General features: G+C 40.8%; 1 protein-coding gene across 9 annotated transcripts in view; it reads left to right on the top strand.

Moving 5' to 3' along the window:
- GRM8 (glutamate metabotropic receptor 8) overlaps window positions 1–18033 on the top strand; it is a 643193-nt gene that overhangs the window by 533631 nt on the left and 91529 nt on the right. For 7 of the 9 annotated variants that reach the window (XR_012087423.2, XM_078376738.1, XM_078376737.1 and 4 more), the window contains one exon: window positions 749–1684. The exons of the other annotated variants lie outside the window; for them this stretch is intronic. Coding sequence is in view for 6 of the 7 variants with exons in the window: in XM_078376738.1 (XP_078232864.1) it covers window positions 749–1684 (936 nt within the window). In the remaining variant the exon portion in view is untranslated. The remainder of the gene's footprint in view (window positions 1–748; window positions 1685–18033) is intronic. 9 annotated transcript variants of the gene reach the window in all.

The following is an 18033-nucleotide window of genomic DNA, read 5'->3' on the forward strand; positions in this document are numbered from 1 at the left end:
CTTCAAAATCCTTTCTGGTCTTCACTACCAGGGAAGCGTGGCGATCCCCAGAAAATAGACTGAAACCATTGTTCAGCAGATATGTAGAACAGAAACTGCTGTGCATGAAATTCAAAAGAGCTGTTATGCTAAGGCAGTAAGTAATTGTGCCATGTATGCTAATTCCTGAAGAATTTTAGCAGCAGTGAACTGGTACTGGTTTATTCTGAGACAAATCAGAAAGGTGTATGTGTGAGACAGTTTGTTTCATGGTTTTATTTTTAAAATAAGATGAAGCTATTTATTTTTTTGCAGTCTCTGCTCACTGCAGGAAGTGTTTTACCTCATCCTTATACTGTGAGAGAAGTTAATTCCCAACCTACATACCATTATTTTCTAATTAAATGTTTGAGAACTGTCTTTGTATGTGTAAACTCCTTCTCATAGGACACCTTGCTTCAAAACTAGTCTGGAGTTGATAAATCTTTTTTACAGACATCAATTTGGTCAGCAGTAAAGAGGTAAATAGAAACTAATGACACTCATCAAGGCATGGCACAAATGATTTATTGGGCACAATCATTTAACAGTTTCATAAAGTCAATATAGGAGAAAAACAGGTTTTTTATCCAGGTAAAGGGCATTTGTGCTGTCAGCAGAGGGTGATTTTTTAAAAAAGCCTGTATCCTGGATTAGAGTACCTGTATTATGAATAGGGGGAAAAATGAAAGCCTCATTATTATTTTTTTCTTAACATGTATAACCACAGGTAGAAGACATGCAGTGGCATAACAAAGAACGGACTCATCCCACATCAGTCTGTAGTTTGCCATGCAAGCCTGGGGAAAGGAAGAAAATGGTCAAGGGAGTGCCATGCTGTTGGCACTGTGAGCGCTGTGAAGGTTACCATTACCAAGTGGATGAGGTCACTTGTGAAATGTGCCCATTCGACAAGAGACCCAATGCCAACCGCACCGACTGCCATCTAATCCCCATCATCAAGCTGGAATGGCATTCCCCGTGGGCGATTGTGCCTGTCTTCATCGCAATCCTTGGGATCATCGCGACCACCTTTGTCATTGTGACCTTTGTGCGCCATAACGATACGCCCATCGTCCGGGCCTCGGGGCGCGAGCTGAGCTACGTCCTCCTGACTGGAATTTTCCTCTGCTACTCGATCACCTTTTTAATGATTGCAACTCCAGACACTGCCATCTGTTCCTTCCGACGGATCTTTTTAGGGCTCGGCATGTGCTTCAGTTACGCAGCCTTGCTCACTAAAACAAACCGCATCCATCGAATATTCGAGCAAGGGAAAAAATCCGTCACTGCTCCCAAATTCATCAGCCCAGCTTCCCAGCTGGTAATAACCTTCAGCCTCATATCTGTACAGCTTATAGGAGTCTTCATCTGGTTTGGTATTGATCCTCCACACATCATAGTGGACTATGGAGAGCAGAGGACTGTGGATCCTGAAAATGCCCGCGGGGTTCTCAAATGTGACATCTCTGATCTCTCTCTCATTTGTTCTCTTGGATACAGTATTCTCTTAATGGTAACATGCACTGTTTATGCCATTAAAACAAGAGGAGTTCCAGAGACTTTCAATGAAGCAAAACCAATTGGATTTACTATGTATACCACCTGTATCATTTGGTTAGCTTTTATTCCCATCTTTTTTGGAACTGCACAGTCAGCAGAGAAGGTGAGTGATAGTAACCCCATAGAAACCAATTGTTCTGTCACAATGTTTATGTCATAGAGGATTCATTCTGAATATTAAATGCAAAGGTTACATGGGCAGATCAGCTCACTGAATTCGGTTCTCTTGGAGTGGAATGTCTTTAGAAAATTAGATGCTTTAGGCAAACCCATCACATCGACTGCAATTCTGTTGTAATTTCGTATGCCAGGATGTGCTGCTGTCATTAATCATTGCCAGCAAATTATTACATTCTTCTTTGCAGCATTTGGTTGTATAAAATGCAGGTTTCCAATTATTGAAATAGTTCAATAGAATTAAAGAACTGACTTTTGCCAAGAAGTGATTACAAGGATCTTTTCTGACAAAAGAAGAATACTTGACTCTCAGTATTTGTATAGTTTTTAAGTAGCTCGGGGGGAAATCTTGGTCCAGCATGTTCAGTAAACAGTTGTTTCTTGTTAGTCAGGGAGAAAGTTTGTGAAGTTACTTTTGAGGCCACAGCTTTCCCAAGCTAGCTGAGTGATTTTGTCTGTGTTGGCTGAGGACATCTGGAGGTAGTGATTCAGGAAAGAAAAAGTTTCCAAGATCTGCCATGGTACAAATTATCACACATTATATATATTAAAAGTAGATCTATAAGAGATGCAACACATCCACTGGGTTTGTTCCCCAATGTCAGTTACCTAGAGATGCAATGAATCTAAACCTGAAGTCTCAGTATAGCTATGATTGATTCTGCATGAATTTACTGCATCCTTTAAAAAATTAATTAGTGACATCTCTAATTTATAACACATATTTTGCATTTCTTTTAATAATGACAGTGAATTCCAGAATATAATTGCATGCCCTGTGTGATGTTTTCTTTTATTCCTTTTGTGTGATGTGAACCTAAAGCTATTCAACTTCGTTGGGTGACCTCAGGTTCCAGCATTTTGTGAGCAAGATAATAATTTCTCTTTGTATCTGACTCAGATTGGCAGGTCTTTTGTTCATCCGCTTATCAAGAGCATGCTTTAGGCTTTTTCTCCTTCTCTCTCTGATTCTTTCCATTTTAACATGAACAATCAACAATGCGTACTTCCTCCCTAGGATGCTGTTTAGGTAGATCTTTGAAAGTTTCACTTCTGAAAATGTATACTCAGCACTGCCAACAGCTACAGCAAACACAAGCAATGCTAAAGTAATTATAAAGTCACTAAAAGACTGAACCACCGTGACAACGGCTTGGATCCAACAGTAAGTCACAGTTAGGGTAGGCCCATTTAAATCAGTGGAAGAGTTGACTCACCAGTTCAGTGAGACTACTCTAATTCTAATTTCAGCCAATGAGTAACAATCTTTTGGAGTTTTTTTCTGTAAAGTTTTCAATGAATATCCATTCCTGCAAAGGAGCAACAATGCCTTAAATCGGTGGTTCCCAAACAATGCGCTGCGGTGTCCTGGGGTGCTGCCAAACCCAGCCAGGATCTTGCAGAATCCTTTCATCCCTCACCACCACCTCCTTCTCCCTCTCCTTGGCCAGTGAGTTTCCTTGCGTGCTGGACAGGATTGTGCCTAATGCCCTGCCCATGCCCAGGCACAGACACCAGGGTGAGCTGCATCTCTATCCCTGGATGTGTGGGAGGAGAAGAGGCAGTGGCAGCACCCTTTTGATGTGTGGTAGGCACTGGGATGTGTCAAGGGAGCCATGAGTGGAAAGGGGTTGGGAAACACTTCTTTAAATCATTAGCCCTTTGACAAAGATCAAGAAGTAAACACTGATTCCAGAGGTCCAAACTGAGTCCTTTATGATGGATTCTCGGCTTTTGTGAATGTTTTGTTTATGCACCTGTGCCATGCAGCCAGAAAGTAGTTGTGTTGTTCATATGGAAGTTCCCAGACTGTGTGTGAAAAGGCCTCTTTCCTAGATACTGATTCATTTACTAGTGGGAGTGGACAACAACCCACAGTATTTCATAGTTGTGTTAAGCTGGGTGTGTTTGCAAAGCTTTCCTCACAACTAAAATGATAGAAGACCTTGCAATTGCCAGCATTTCTTCAACTTTGCAACCGTTAAAGGCAAAGGCATTCCTGCCTCACAGTCAAGTTGCAATGCTGCTGTTGGAAGATCCGGGTCTTGAAGCGCAAGCCATGACATGAACAAATTAACCTTCAGGCGTAGGGACTTGGGCAGAAATGGTCAGAGATGGGAATGTTACTTTTTGGACTACAAGTCTCAGAATCTCACATCCAGCATGGCCACATGGGATTCTGGGAGTTGTAGTCCCCAAAAGTAGTATTTCCTATCGCTGGCAATGGCACCACATTTCGGCTGCGGAACCTGGGATTGGCAGTTCCCATTCACGGGAGACACTCCATTGGACCCTAAGGAGGACTTGGAAGATCAACCCCTCCTTGCCCCAAGATGAGTTCTAGGCCTTGGGAAAGGGGGAGGCAGTGACACTGGCAGTGAAGATTTTACAAGTGTTTATATTGAATGCATGCAAATCTTTGGACCCATTTCTGGATAAGTAACATGAGGTTTATGCATCCCCTGCAAAAGCAGATGCCAGTAGATAAGTACTGAAACCAGAAGTGGTGTGGTGGTGATGATGGTAATGGTGATGATGGTGTGTGTGTTGTTCGTGCTCCTGGAGAGCATTTGTAAAAACTGTTTTTCTCACACCTCCTTCCAAGCTAGTAGTTAAAGGATCCAAATCATAGAGGATGCGGCTTTGCCATTTCACACGTTGTAAGGGGCTGATGTGGTGATGATGTTGTCCCTGGGTTCGCAAGACTTTGCTCACACACAGGAGATGTGTTGGAGCCATGAGAGAACTGTCATTGTGCCACTCAAGTATTTGCACTGGCAGAACTGCAAAAAAACAGAATACTGAGAGAGACAGCTGGACTAAGGAAAGTGCTCGTTTCAATGCACATAGTCAGTAGTAAGGATGAATGCAACAAGTCTGCTTATTTCTACAGCATTTAGTACATGTCTGCCCATGAACATGAGATCTTAACATAAGCATCTTTAAAAATTTGTCGCACGGACTGATCTATACAAAACTGGGGTGTCCATTACTAGACACGTGTATTGCTGATTTTTATGTACTACTGCTGGGATTAATAATTGCCCTGTTGTCCTTTGTTTGATTTTTGTACAAAGAATTGAAACAGAGAGGAAGTGGTGAAACCGACAAAGTGACACTGCCGTCCCCAGCACCGTATACCATACCATAACTGTGGACAAGCCTTTTTGTTGTGGCTGAGAAAGACAAGAGGTTGTTTGTTGCACGCTTGCGCCAGTTTAAGCACCATTTCTCCATCCAACCATATCTAATGTCTTGCCAGAGAAAAATTAAATTGGATAGGATTTGACTGAAGGAGGAGCTAGGACACTTGTTCATCCCAGCAGAGCAATAAATTGAATCTGATGGGTGGTGGCAGCATCCCAAGCAGCTATAGGTGTCATGCCTAAAGGGCAGCAGGCATGTAGCCTTGGCTATTTGGAGTGGGATGAGGTTTGATTCTCTCACCCTGTTCCACAACATTCTAAATGCAAACAGAAACACTGAGAAAACTTGTGAAATTCTACCTGATTCTCAGGTTGCAAAAAGTGGCTAGTGAGGTTAACAAAAATCAATAGTGGCAGAGGTTCCTATGCATCCACTCCAGGTCTTTGTTTGCTCTCATCTTTCTCATCAGCTTGTGGTGACAAAAGAGAGAGACTTGCTTGGTTGCAGAGTAAAGGAGGGAGATTCATCCCTCACCTTTTTTCCTCACACTGAAGTGAGTTCTTTGAGGAATTTTATTTCAGGGGAGGAAGGTGGCTGGATGTTTTAAATTAGAAACTTTAATTCAGTGTTCCCTGGAGTTGTGCTGTCCAAAAGCTTGGAGCTGTAGCTTCCATTATCCTAAACCACCACGGCCGTTGTTCAGGGAACAACAGGAGTATTGAATATTTATATGCCGAAATATCTAGACGACATGACATTTGTATTGTATGTTTTATTGTGCTATTGTATAGTTGCAATTTTCTCTTGCTTATAAAATGGTATTTAATTTTTTTTTAAAGTTGTTTTTATTTCATCCTGCCCAGTGCCTTGAGTAATCTGGTGACAAAGAATATTTGGAAACAAAAGCCTATATTAATAAATATCAGGGGGGGCACACTTTGGACCACATACTGTGGACCCACAGAAAACAGGATTATTTTAGGTTCAGCTGGAAAAGCAGCCCAAAAAGCGAGCCTATACTTTGGCTCAAGCAAAAGACTAATAATTTCAAGGAGTTGAAGTCAAAGCGCTTCAAATAGATTTTTGAGGGGGGAAGAACATTGAAATGGAGGTGACAAACATTCAGGAGGGGGAAACCAGTAATCTTACACTTTTTTAGAAATAATAATAATTCATATTAATAAAACATTTACTACTACTACTACTACTACTACTACTACTACTACTACTACTACTACTATTATTATTATTATTATTATTATTATTATTATTATTATTATTATTATTATTATTATTATTATTAAAAATACCAGGCACAGTCAATCAAAATTATAAAAACATTGTTATTATATAACAAATGCTAGTTTTAACTAAAAACCTATATATCTGTTAAATATCAATGTATTGTGTATGCTGTTCCTAATAGTGTTTTTTTGTGGCTCTGATGTTATTTCTGAAATCTGCAACTGCATATAATACTCTGTGAAATTTCTTGATATTATTCCCAATGCCCCAACAATGACGGGTACCACTGAGGTATGCTTCATCCACAAGCAAGATATTTCAATTGCCAGGTCTCTGTATTTTTCCAATTCTTTACCTTCAACTCTGGCATCTCCTGGACTTGCAATCTCAATTATCCAGACATTTTTTCATTTTATTACTACTATGTCTGGTGTTGTGTTCAAAGTATCTATCACTTTGGTTCGGGAAATCTTGCCATGCTATGCCTTTTACTCTCCAAAACTGGATGCAGCAGATGGTGAAACACTGCAAGGCTATCACAGTAATGTTTTTTCATTCCTGTTTTATGCAACCCATGTCTTTGGCATGATGTGGTCTCTTTTTATTTAATTTTCTGAACTCCTTTTCTGATCCCAGGTCGGAGTTGAAGAACTTAGCTGAGCGAAGCTGACTTGCCTTCATCGTCTATGCTTCAGATCCATTTGTTAGTCCCATCTTGAGTAGACCCAGTGTCTAACATCCTATTCCTTAGCATAGTAAGTCACAACTAGACGAGAATCGGTGAACCTTATGTAGGAGTTGACTCACCAAATCCCTACGGATTTATTGGGTGTACTCTAGTTGCACCTTACTATGCTAAGCAATAGGATTTCAGCCAATAAATCTCTGAATGCTTGGGAAGTCAACACTTGGACCAACTCCATTATTTTGATATGTTTACTTTAGATAGGACTGACAACTGGATTTAGGGTTGGGTTGTATAATATCAGGAGATATTAAGTTCTCAATAAGTTCTGTTGGTTCAAATGGGTCTACTCTAGCAACAGCTTATACTATGGTAAGTTAGAGTAAGCTTATTTGAGTTAATGGAATCTATGGAGGAGTTGACTCCCCAAATCCCCAATGATTCAACGGGCCTACTCAAGTGTGACCTGTTACTCTGAGATATAGGATTACAGCAAGTATCTTGTCCAGAAAGATGATTTGGAAGTACCCCATTACATCAAGTCTTCCTAGCTGTTTGGATAAATTCCTGTCTTTTAAACAGCTGTAAAGAGAAAATATTGGGGAAGAAAGACCACCTCATAACCATAAACGTACAAGTTACCTCACTGCTCTGTCCAAAAGTGAAACAACTTTATCATCCCATCTACAAAAGTCAAAATATGCTACGAAGACATTGCATGCCCTTAGCAGTTTGATAAGATGCTTGGCTTTAGAAAAGTCCTATAGAGGATTTGAATGCTATGGTAACACACTTGTTGATTTCAGGCAGATCTCTCTCCAAGGGAAGGAGCAAGAACTTTTCCCCAGCACTGCTGACTCACTCTGCATCTATACCTTTGTGCCTCTGAAAAGGTGTTCGGCCAGCCAAGCCTACGCCGGCTGCTGCCAGACATAGCTGTGTGTGATCTTCCAAGCTGTACACTGTTTTCTGTGAAATGAAAGGCCTTGAATTTTTTATAAAGGACTGAACTCTAAAGCCAGTCATGTATCTTAAGTAAAGCACAGGTATTCTGACAGTTAAAATTAGGAGAAATACGGAGAAACACTTTCCAACTATTCTAAATCCTGAGATGAGTTTCAAGGCAGATGTTGTTGTGCATACATTTTAATCAAAGCCATGCTTAGTGCATTTTTCCCCCACTCAGATGAGTGGAATTTTTACTGCCAGAGGTTAAGATCCACAGAAAATGCATAATTTATTTTAAAAAACCTAGCGCACAAGTTATATGGAGTTAAGGAGAAGTCAGTTCGTGATGAATCATTGCCATCTACTACCCTCCTATCTGCGGACAGTGCCTTTGTGGAGAGAAACCTTTTCTCCATTGGAGGCTTTCCACATGCATTAGATACCTGGTTGTCAATGGGTCTTACTCAGGTGGAAACCCCCCATGGAGAGCAGTGGGTTTCCTCTTCAGGTACATAATTTTCCATGTATGGAGGATGAAGAAACCAGGCACAGAAGAATGGACCCCACATTATCCTTCCTCCTGTGTTGATTTAACACATGTAATGGCAAAGTAGGACTATGCATTGGTTTGAATGTGTTTTTAGACATGATCTTGCTGTAAATGTGCAACCCTGGCAGGCCAGTTACTTGGGCTGCTCATAGCACACTCTTTTCTTGAGTTTGTTGCCTTATTTTAATGACCAAAATCCTGTTGCTCAGTTATATCTTCAGAAGGCAAACGATGAAACTTGCAGTATTATTTGCTGACAGATAATGATTCTTCCTTAGATTTGGGGGGTATATGTTGACCCTCTCCCTGCCAGATGCACAACCAAAAATCCTAGTAGGATTGTTGATTGCTAGTGAAAAGTGGCTGCAAGTTACACCATTTCCACAGGCATACCTGCACAACAGGGTTTTGGCTTATAGATATGTGTCACTACCATGAGGGTAGACTTTTGCACCAAACATTGAGTAGTGCGGCGCCTGCCCTAAATTGGAGAGCTTGCAAAGGTCATCTTATTGAGCTACAACTTTTGAAACCCACATCTTGCCTGATCACTCCAGGAACTGTTATCCAAAACAGTAAAATGACCAAGCTCTACCTTGACCAGTATCTTTCCAAACCAGTAACCTGCTCTTAAAGACAGGTCAGATTACAATACATTCTGAATTAAGTAAGAGCATTGTTTTGTATGTCATGCTGAAGTCATTTGAGGTACCTTAAACCTGAAGAGTTATTTTTCTGTGGTATACTGGGAATTACAATAAAGAGAAAGCAAAAGACTAGCAGCACCAAAATTAAAATGCTAATTCCACAATTTTGCAATTCAGATTTTTCTTCAACCCTTCTATTACAAATACAAATCTGTTTCCACATGGTGTTGTGGACTGTATCACAAGAGTTCACACATGTGTCCAGTTAAATGGTTTATTTAAATGAGGCAAATTATAATAAATTGGGCTCAGCAATGGTTGGATATGCTCTGGCAAGACTATTGTTAGGTTGGAAAGTTTTAATTAACAGCAACGAAATTTAGCATACAGGAAAGAGACAAAGAGAAAAAGTTTATCCTGGGAGTGCATATTTGTTCAAAGAATATTCTGATAATAAATAAAGCATGGCATATGTAACTAAAGATGTAATAAATACTTGCAAATTTTCTCAAGCTCAATGAAAAAAGATATATCGACATATCAAAACCCCTTGTCAAGGGGCAACTTCTGCAAGATGTTTATCTCCTAGATAAAAGTGGAAAGAGAACTGCTGGTTAAATCAGAATCAGCATCAAAAGCACAATTAAAAGGAATTGTGGTTTGTTGCATGAAAAATCTTGTGTTTTGAGGTGAAGAATCTTGCATGTTGTTCAAATTGCAAGGCCTTCTGAACAAAAATGGGACTGCTGGATAACCCAGTGGTTTAGGTATCGGGCTGTGGAGTCAGAGGTTGGGAGTCTGACTCCCCACTGTGTCTCCTTGAGAAGGGCAGGGCTTAGTCCATAGGACTCCTTCTGGTGCTGCAGTTCTGTGATAATGAAAATGTGAGCAATGCAAAACCCCCATATCATAATCTCACCCAGCAGGGGAAAGCACTCTCACCTTCAAGAAAGAAATCTGTGAAGATATGGAACCCTGCATGTAGCCATTTGGATAATGTCTGTGTATCATGTGGCCCTGCAACTGTTGTTGAACTGGAATTCACTGTATACTTCCCCATCATAGCTGGTGCTAAAGAATTACAGTTCACCAATACCTGGAAGTCTGTGCAATTACATATATGGCTTATTTTAATGGGTTTTATGGTTTATTTCATGTATCAGGGTGGCAAATAACCTGGATGTTGCTGGTCAGTTCCCATTAGTCATGAGAAACATGGCCAATGGTAAGAAATTATGAGTGGTACAATCACCAACATCTGGAGGGCCACACAGACATGATACTGAAACAACCAGTTGCTTACAGCTCTTCCAAAAATTAACAGCAAGTATGAACCTTTTTTCAAAATAGTTGGGATACCATTTCTTAACCACATATTTATTTATTTATTTGTTTGTTTGTTTATTTATTTATTTATTTGACTTATATGCCACCCACTCTACCCAAAGGTCTCTGGGTGGCTTACAGCAATTAAAATACAATAAAGAGATAAAACAATTAAAATACAATTAAAATAGTTGTAGGCATCCTTCAGTCTCAAGAGACTATGGTATCGTGCTCTGTATGGAGGTCTTGGAACAGTGTCTTGTGTGGCTGAGAAGGCCAATTCGAGAGTGACAATCCCTTCCACACTGGAGACAAATCCAATCTGTCCCCTGTCCAGCTCCCTGGTTTTGCTTGTTTTGGGACTGCCTCTTTGCCTCGGTCTGCTGTACAAGTGTCTCTTCAAATTGGGAGAGGCCATGATGCACCGCCTGCCTCCAGGCTGAACACTCGGACGTCAAGGTTTCCCATCTGTTGAGGTCCATTCCTAAGGCCTTCAGATCCCGCTTGCAGATGTCCTTGTAACGCAGCTGTGGTCTCCCTCGGGGGCGGCTTCCCTGCACTAATTCTCCATACAGGAGATCTTTTGGAATCCGACCATCAGCCATTCTCACCAAGCCAACGTAGATGGCGCTGTTTCAATATTGTATACATGCTGAAAATTCCAGCTCGTTCTAGGACTACTCTATTTGGAACTTTGTCCTGCCAGGTGATACCAAAAATGTGTCGGAGACAACGCATATGGAAGGTGTTCAGCTTCCTCTCCTGCCGTGCACAAAGGGCCCAGGACTCGCTGCAGTATAGGAGTGTGCTCAGGACACAGGCTCTATAGACCTGGATTTTGGTGTATGCCGTCAACTTCTTATTAAGCTATACTCTCTTTGTGAGTCTAGAGAACATGGTAGCTGCTTTCCCAATGCGTTTATCCAGCTCGACATCTAGGGAGAGAGTGTCAGAGATTGTTGAGCCAAGGTACACAAATTCATGAACAACCTCCAGTTCTTGCATGGAGATAGTAATAGAGGGAGGTGAGTCCACGCCCTGGCACATGACTTGTGTTTTCTTCAGGCTGATAGTTAGTCCAAAGTCTTGGCAGGCCTTGCTAAAATGATTTATGAGTTGTTGGAGGTCTTCAGCAGAGTGGGCAACAATGGCTGCATCATCCGAAAAGAGGAAGTCCCGCATGCATTTCATTTGGACTTTGGTCTTCGCTCTCAATCTAGTGAGATTAAAGAGCTTTCCATCTGATCTAGTCCGGAGATAGACACCTTCTGTTGCAGTTCCAAAGGCCTGCTTCAGCATGACAGCAAAGAAGATCCCAAACAGGGTTGGCGCAAGGACACAGCCTTGTTTTACTCCGCTTCGGATGTCAAGGGGATCCGATGTTGAGCCATCAAAAACTACAGTGCCCTTCATTTCCTCATGAAAGGACCTGATGATATTAAGGAGTTGAGGTGGACATCCAATCTTGGGTAGTATTTTAAAAAGTCCATCCCTGCTAACCAAGTCAAAGGCCTTTGTGAGATCTATGAAGGCCACAAAGAGTGGCTGTTGTTGTTCCCTGCATTTCTCCTGCAGCTGTCGGAGGGAGAATACCATGTCAGTGGTGGATCTATTAGCTTGAAAACCACACTGTGATTCTGGATACACTCTGTCTGCGAGCACCTGAAGTCTCTTCAGCACAACACGGGCCAGCAGCTTCCCTACAACGCTGAGAAGAGAGATACCACGGTAGTTATTGCAGTCGCCCCTGTCACCTTTGTTCTTAATTAAAATAGATACTCTAAAAATTGCCATCAGGACCATCATACTATGATTAGTATGATGGCAACTTCTGCTGCTGCACATGTGCCTGTTCTCTCTCTCTCTCTCTCTCTCTCACACACACACACACACACACACACACACTGCTGCACATGTGCCTGTTCACTCTCTCTCTCTCTCTCTCTCTCTCTCTCTCTCTCACACACACACACACACACACACACACACACACACACACACACACACACACACACACACACACACACACACACACACACAATCTATCCAAAAACAGATGGGCTCATGACCTGCTCTTTCTGCTGGATTTGACTGCAACTAGTAAAATTATACAAACCTGAATGAATAAAAATAATGAACTCAACATTGCTCTGCTGCAGTTAACAGATTCCAAATTAGTTCATAAATAGTCTTGTTAACACAGTAATTTAAATGTCTCAGTAGGGCACAGAGAGGATCAAGTGGAATTGAACATGTTATTTGCCTAATCTAATAAAGTTTTTTTTTTTAAATTCCAGAATTTCTTGACAGTTTTACATTCCCAACAAATGTAAGAGAACCTTCTGGGAAGCCAGGTGGCCAACATTTGTATTAGTTTTGCATACCTTGGTTATTTTGTGAGGCGTGGCACCTACATTGTCATATTTTGCAATTAATAGCAAGGCTATTTCAGTTTTTTGTGTTAATGGAAAAGTTATGAAGGAATATGTTATATGACAAGGTAACACATCATAAAATATGTTAATTGAAATTTGCAAAGGTACGCCTGCCTGATAAGGAAGTGACAGAACGAATTAAATCAACAACTTCTAACAAGCACTCAAGACTTGTTTATAGTTAATTTAAGATATGCTACAATTAGTTGCCTATAGCACTGGTTCTCAACCTTGGGTTACTCAGGAGTTTTGGACTGCAACTCCCAGAAGCCTTCACCACCAGCTGTCCTGACTGGGGTTTCTGGGAGTTGCAGTTCAAAAGCATCCGAGTAACAAAGGTTAAGAACCACTGGCCTATAGTATTCAAGAAAAAGCTAACACTACCTAAAGAGAAGACTAAGTAGAATTTGCATCCTTGGAAGAAATGTTACTTTAGAACTGCAGACCTGGAAGGGACCATAATCCAACTATAGTGACTATATTCTTCTGCAGCAACTATTACTCTTCTCCTTCTGTCTGTAAATCTCTTTGCACCAATGATACTAGTTAAGACTTCCCAGAGAGTAGAATTCCCCTGTCTCTCACTGAGGGACAGACTACTCCAGTATTTGTTCTGCTATTTGTGCCATATTTCTCACTGTTCATTTCAATATTTATTCTACCAACTGCAGGATATTAGAGCTAATCAAGAGTAGATCCAATATTTGGACATGAGTGTGTGGTACATTTTGTTCAGCTGGCAGGGCTTTCCTTTTATTATTATTATTATTATTATTATTATTATTATTATTATTATTATTATTATTATTATTATTATTATTATTATTATTATTATTATTATTATTATTATTATTATTATTATTATCATTATTATCATTATTATCATTATTATCATTATTATAGTATTTATTTAAGGACAGGGTAGGGAATACAAAAAGTAGGGGCGAATAGGGAAGAGGGGAAAAAAAGGTTAGGGGGATAGGAGAACACAGAGTATACCATCGTCCAATTAATTCATATTACAATAACAGATCAACTTTTTGCTTTTTCACAGTTTGACTACCCTCCTGCTTTCATCTTATCATTTAATTTTAGTTTAATTCTATGTTACTCCAACACTATCTGGTAACTGCAGCCATTTATACAATACATTTATACATCATTCAGTTTCCTCTTGAATTGAACAGTCTTTCAGCCCATCTGACAGAATATCCATTTTTGTCACTTCCCATATTTTCACAATAAGATTCTCTTATTTCAGTGTTTCTTTCTTGTGATTTTTAACATAATGCTTTTTAATTTTGGAAGCTGCATAGATCACTGGATAACTCTTTATCCCATCTATGTTACCTGGTGTCATGCCCAATAAAGACAGTTCTAAAGTTTGTGCAGCTTCATTTAAATTTTGTTTGGCATCTAATGTCCCCTCTTTCGTCACTTTCATCAGATCTTCTATTTTGCTAAGACCTTCATGTACTTGCTGAAACCCTGTTATTATTATCTTTTGATAGTAATCTGCCATTCCTTTTCTATTTCTTGTACCACTGTTCCAAAACTTTGGGATTGAACAGACCAAGTCTCCATTTGTTGTCTTAAATTTTTGGAGGCCATCTCAGGCTTACCAATGAATGGGGTTTGTATAAATAATACTACGCCCTTAAACACAATGATTGCCCCTTATATATCCTTCAACAATTTCCACAATTTTATCCACAATCCAAACCCCTATTCATAAACCTCTCCTTAGATCTCCCTCCAATCTTTATCCAAATATCATAATATAAAAATCAACTTTTAACCCAGCAAATTCAAAATCAAATAGAATCGTGGCGCAATTATTCTTCTCCAGAGTTTAGCAAGCTTCTATTATCAGTCTCACACGCAGTCCGGCAAACAAAACAACAATTACAGAGTCTTAAACTGTCCAGTAGTTGTCTTGAAGCCTGTCTTATGATCTTTCCATTAACCCCTTGATGCTCCTCAGTCCAGTTGACCACGTCAGCTCCTTCTTTCTTCTCCAGAAAACAACCAGATTCTGTTATTAACAGTCCAGGAAAAGGCAAAGAGAAATATGTCCCAGCCAAACTGCATTCACGAAACTCAAGTCTCTTAAATCCTGTCTGATGGCATTAGAACCGTCTGGGATTCTTTTCCAGAAACATATGATTTATTTTTCTGTCTCACTCTCTCGGCTTTGAAATCAGCTTGCTATATTAAGAGTTCACTTGGGGAGGAAAGTTAGTTTTGCTTTTGAAGCAGACTGATAAGATAGGCTCACCCCTACTTTTCTTCTTTCAGCCAAATGTTTTCATTCTTATTTACAGCTTAATTGGGCTGTTTCATAAATCAAAGGCTTCCGCTTACTTAGTTGTTATATATGTTAAGCTTATATTCTCCTCTCCCTGATAAAGGGTTACTCATGGCTCTGTGCCAAATATGGCGCCCGCTCCGATCTGTGCTGGGTGATTTCTTCAGAGGGAAGAAGTCCGGGTTTGCATCCCTTTCTTCTCCTTCTGCTGCTCACCATCTGCTTCAGAGAGACTTCTCCTAGACTCTCCTTCGATCCCCATTTCAAAAAGGGGATCCCGGACCAGACTGTTCCAGTTTTTCCAGAGAGAGCTCTTCTCTGGAGCTACTGGCAGCACCACAACAAAGCCCCGCCTCCAGCTGGCAGGGCTTTCCACTCACATTTTTTTTTCTGGCTTTTAGCTTGTGTGGTTGCCATTTGTATGTTTAAGGCAGTGTTTCTCAAACTTGGGTCTTTCCAACTCTCAGAAATCCTGGCCAGAACAGCTAGTGGTCAAAGCTTCTGGGAGCTTCAGTCCAAGAAATTCTGAGGAGCCAAGGTTGAAAACCACTCCTTTGGAACCACTGTTGAGCATGTCCAGGTGACATCACTGATGTAGAATGGAGTGGGGTGTGAGAGCAAACCCTATGCTTGTCAATTCAGCGCTATTTTGCTTGCTGAATATTAATAAAAAGAAGAGGGATTTGAATGATGGCAAAAAAGGGGGGAGCTGGTGGTGATAATGGTGAGGGAAAAGGGGGCTGTGTGATGTGTCAAAGCTTGAAACACACCTTCCTGGGATAAATTAACCATTTCTGTGAGGATCATGGCAGCGATTTAAGGGAGATACACCTTGATATTGTTAAAATAACAGGTTCTATGAGTAGCATAGGATCAACTTTCCTGTTGTGCTTAATAGGGATGCACACTTCTCCAGAGAAATTTATAGAAAACAGAGCAAACCAGAGGAATTTGTGAGATGTGGGTGTGATCAGCAGGCAACGGAAGAAGCCCATAGGGTGGAACAACATTCCCTCAAACTGCTCATATTAAATCAGTGATTCATGTTCCCCAGTTAGAAGTGGGGCAAGAGAAAGAAAAACTAAGGAAGACAAAGCAGAGTACTGTATGTTCTTTACCTTTACAATGAACTTTCCTTGCCTTTCCTGTTCGGAAGTCATTGATTAAATCTTCAAAGCAGCTGTGCATTTCAGACCTGAAGGGAACAGGAAATGTAGGAGAAAAGAGAAAGGGCAGAAAGTGTAGCAGCACAGATTTCCCTCCATTGCCCTTGGAAGAAGGAATCAAAGATGCCCTGATAGTTGCCTTAAAAAGCTGGCTGGTGGTTTGTCCTGGTGGCTGGAGAACGGAGGGTGGTGCCCTTTTGTCCTACCTGTACAGTTCAGTCTATATCCTTGCCCTGCCATTTGTGTTTTCTGAATCAGAGGAAGAGGGTCTTCATGGAAAATCAGGAACATGGAAATTTTGTTAGGGGCTTGGAGAAGGACGGGGTCATAATATTTTCAAAACTGCACAGGGTGCGTCGTCTCCAGCCTGTGTGCCCTGTATTCAGGCACAGAGTGGTTCTGCAGGGCCTGTGCACATCCCAAGTGCTCACAGTACCAGAGATGTTGTAGACACATTGTGGCTTGCCATTGCCCAATATTAAAAGTCTTTTAGTGCTGTATGTAGGGTGAAAACAATCTAGAGAGTATCTGAGAATTGTACGCTGCATGTGAAGAAGAACCCAATCTAGAGATGATTTGGGATAGCAGAAGGAAATTTAACTCAACTTAAGCATTCAGTCTGTAGAGGTCCATGCAACGAGGCAGTGGGTAGTTTGGATTAGCTATGTAATCTGTGCAATTTACCCTGTTTATGGGGGAAAAAAATCATTCACATGAGTGGGTAAAATCTCACATTGGAAGATGTTTCACCTTTTTATAGGCAAGAATGGAAAAAACATGCATAAATGAGTATTTATACCCCTATTCCAGTCCAAAAGCCTTTGAATAGCACCAGTCCTCTTCTCCACCAGTTGTGGCATCTCTAGGCCAGGCCAGTCAGAATTCTGTTCAGTGTGTTTTATTTATTTATTTTAATAAAAAGGATTGATTTATATATCTGCAAGGGCTCTGCATGCAATTTAGAACACCACTTTTCCAGACATTATGAATCCCAGGGTGACCCATTGGGATAGGGATGTGCTTCAGAGCTGGAATGCATTTGCAAAACGAAGTAAAGTGGTCATAGGTGTGTGTGTGTGTTTTTTTAACTGATCAGAAGCGAGCAAAATAGGAAGCCCAGAGGGCTGTTCAGATCAAATTGTGGTTCTCCCAAGTGCCAGTTCTTGTTTCAGCCCTCTGGCTTTTCAAAAGCTAGAGCAGCAGCTCCAGTTTCAGAGGATCTAAACTGGGTTTCGATCCCAGTTGACTGGATGCTGGGCAACAGTGCCCAGCTAATGCAGGATGGATTCATATAGAAGGGTGGGAGCTGGGCATGGAATGTATTGCACCGTTCCCAGTGGGGGAACAGGAAGAAAACTGACAGTTATGGGCTTTGCCCTTTATGTTCCTGGTGTTCATTTTTCTCACTATTCAGACAAACACAAATATATAGAAACACCTTAAAATATTTGGGTATAAACTCAATTGGACAGTCCATGACATTGGTTTGAAGCAAACTGATAACAATTTTAAAGAAAATTTGAATTGAAGTGGGTGGTATTCATATATTCTGAAGACAGAGGAGGCTAGGGAACAATAAATGGAGCGATGGAAAGGCTCAGAACGACTACATTACCCCATTCCCTCTTGGGGCCCCAGGTATTTTTGAATTGCAACTTCCAGAAGCGTTCACCATTAGGTGTGCTGGTCAGAATTTCTGGTAGCTGTAGTCCAAGAACATCTGGGGACCCAATATTGGGAACCACTGCTTTATAGGGTTTCTTTGATGGACACATATAGAAATTAGGGGTTGGAGGAGGTTCTTAGGAAAATAAATTC

This window comes from Pogona vitticeps, chromosome 5 (assembly GCF_051106095.1).
Source record: "Pogona vitticeps strain Pit_001003342236 chromosome 5, PviZW2.1, whole genome shotgun sequence".
NCBI lineage: Eukaryota > Metazoa > Chordata > Lepidosauria > Squamata > Agamidae > Pogona > Pogona vitticeps.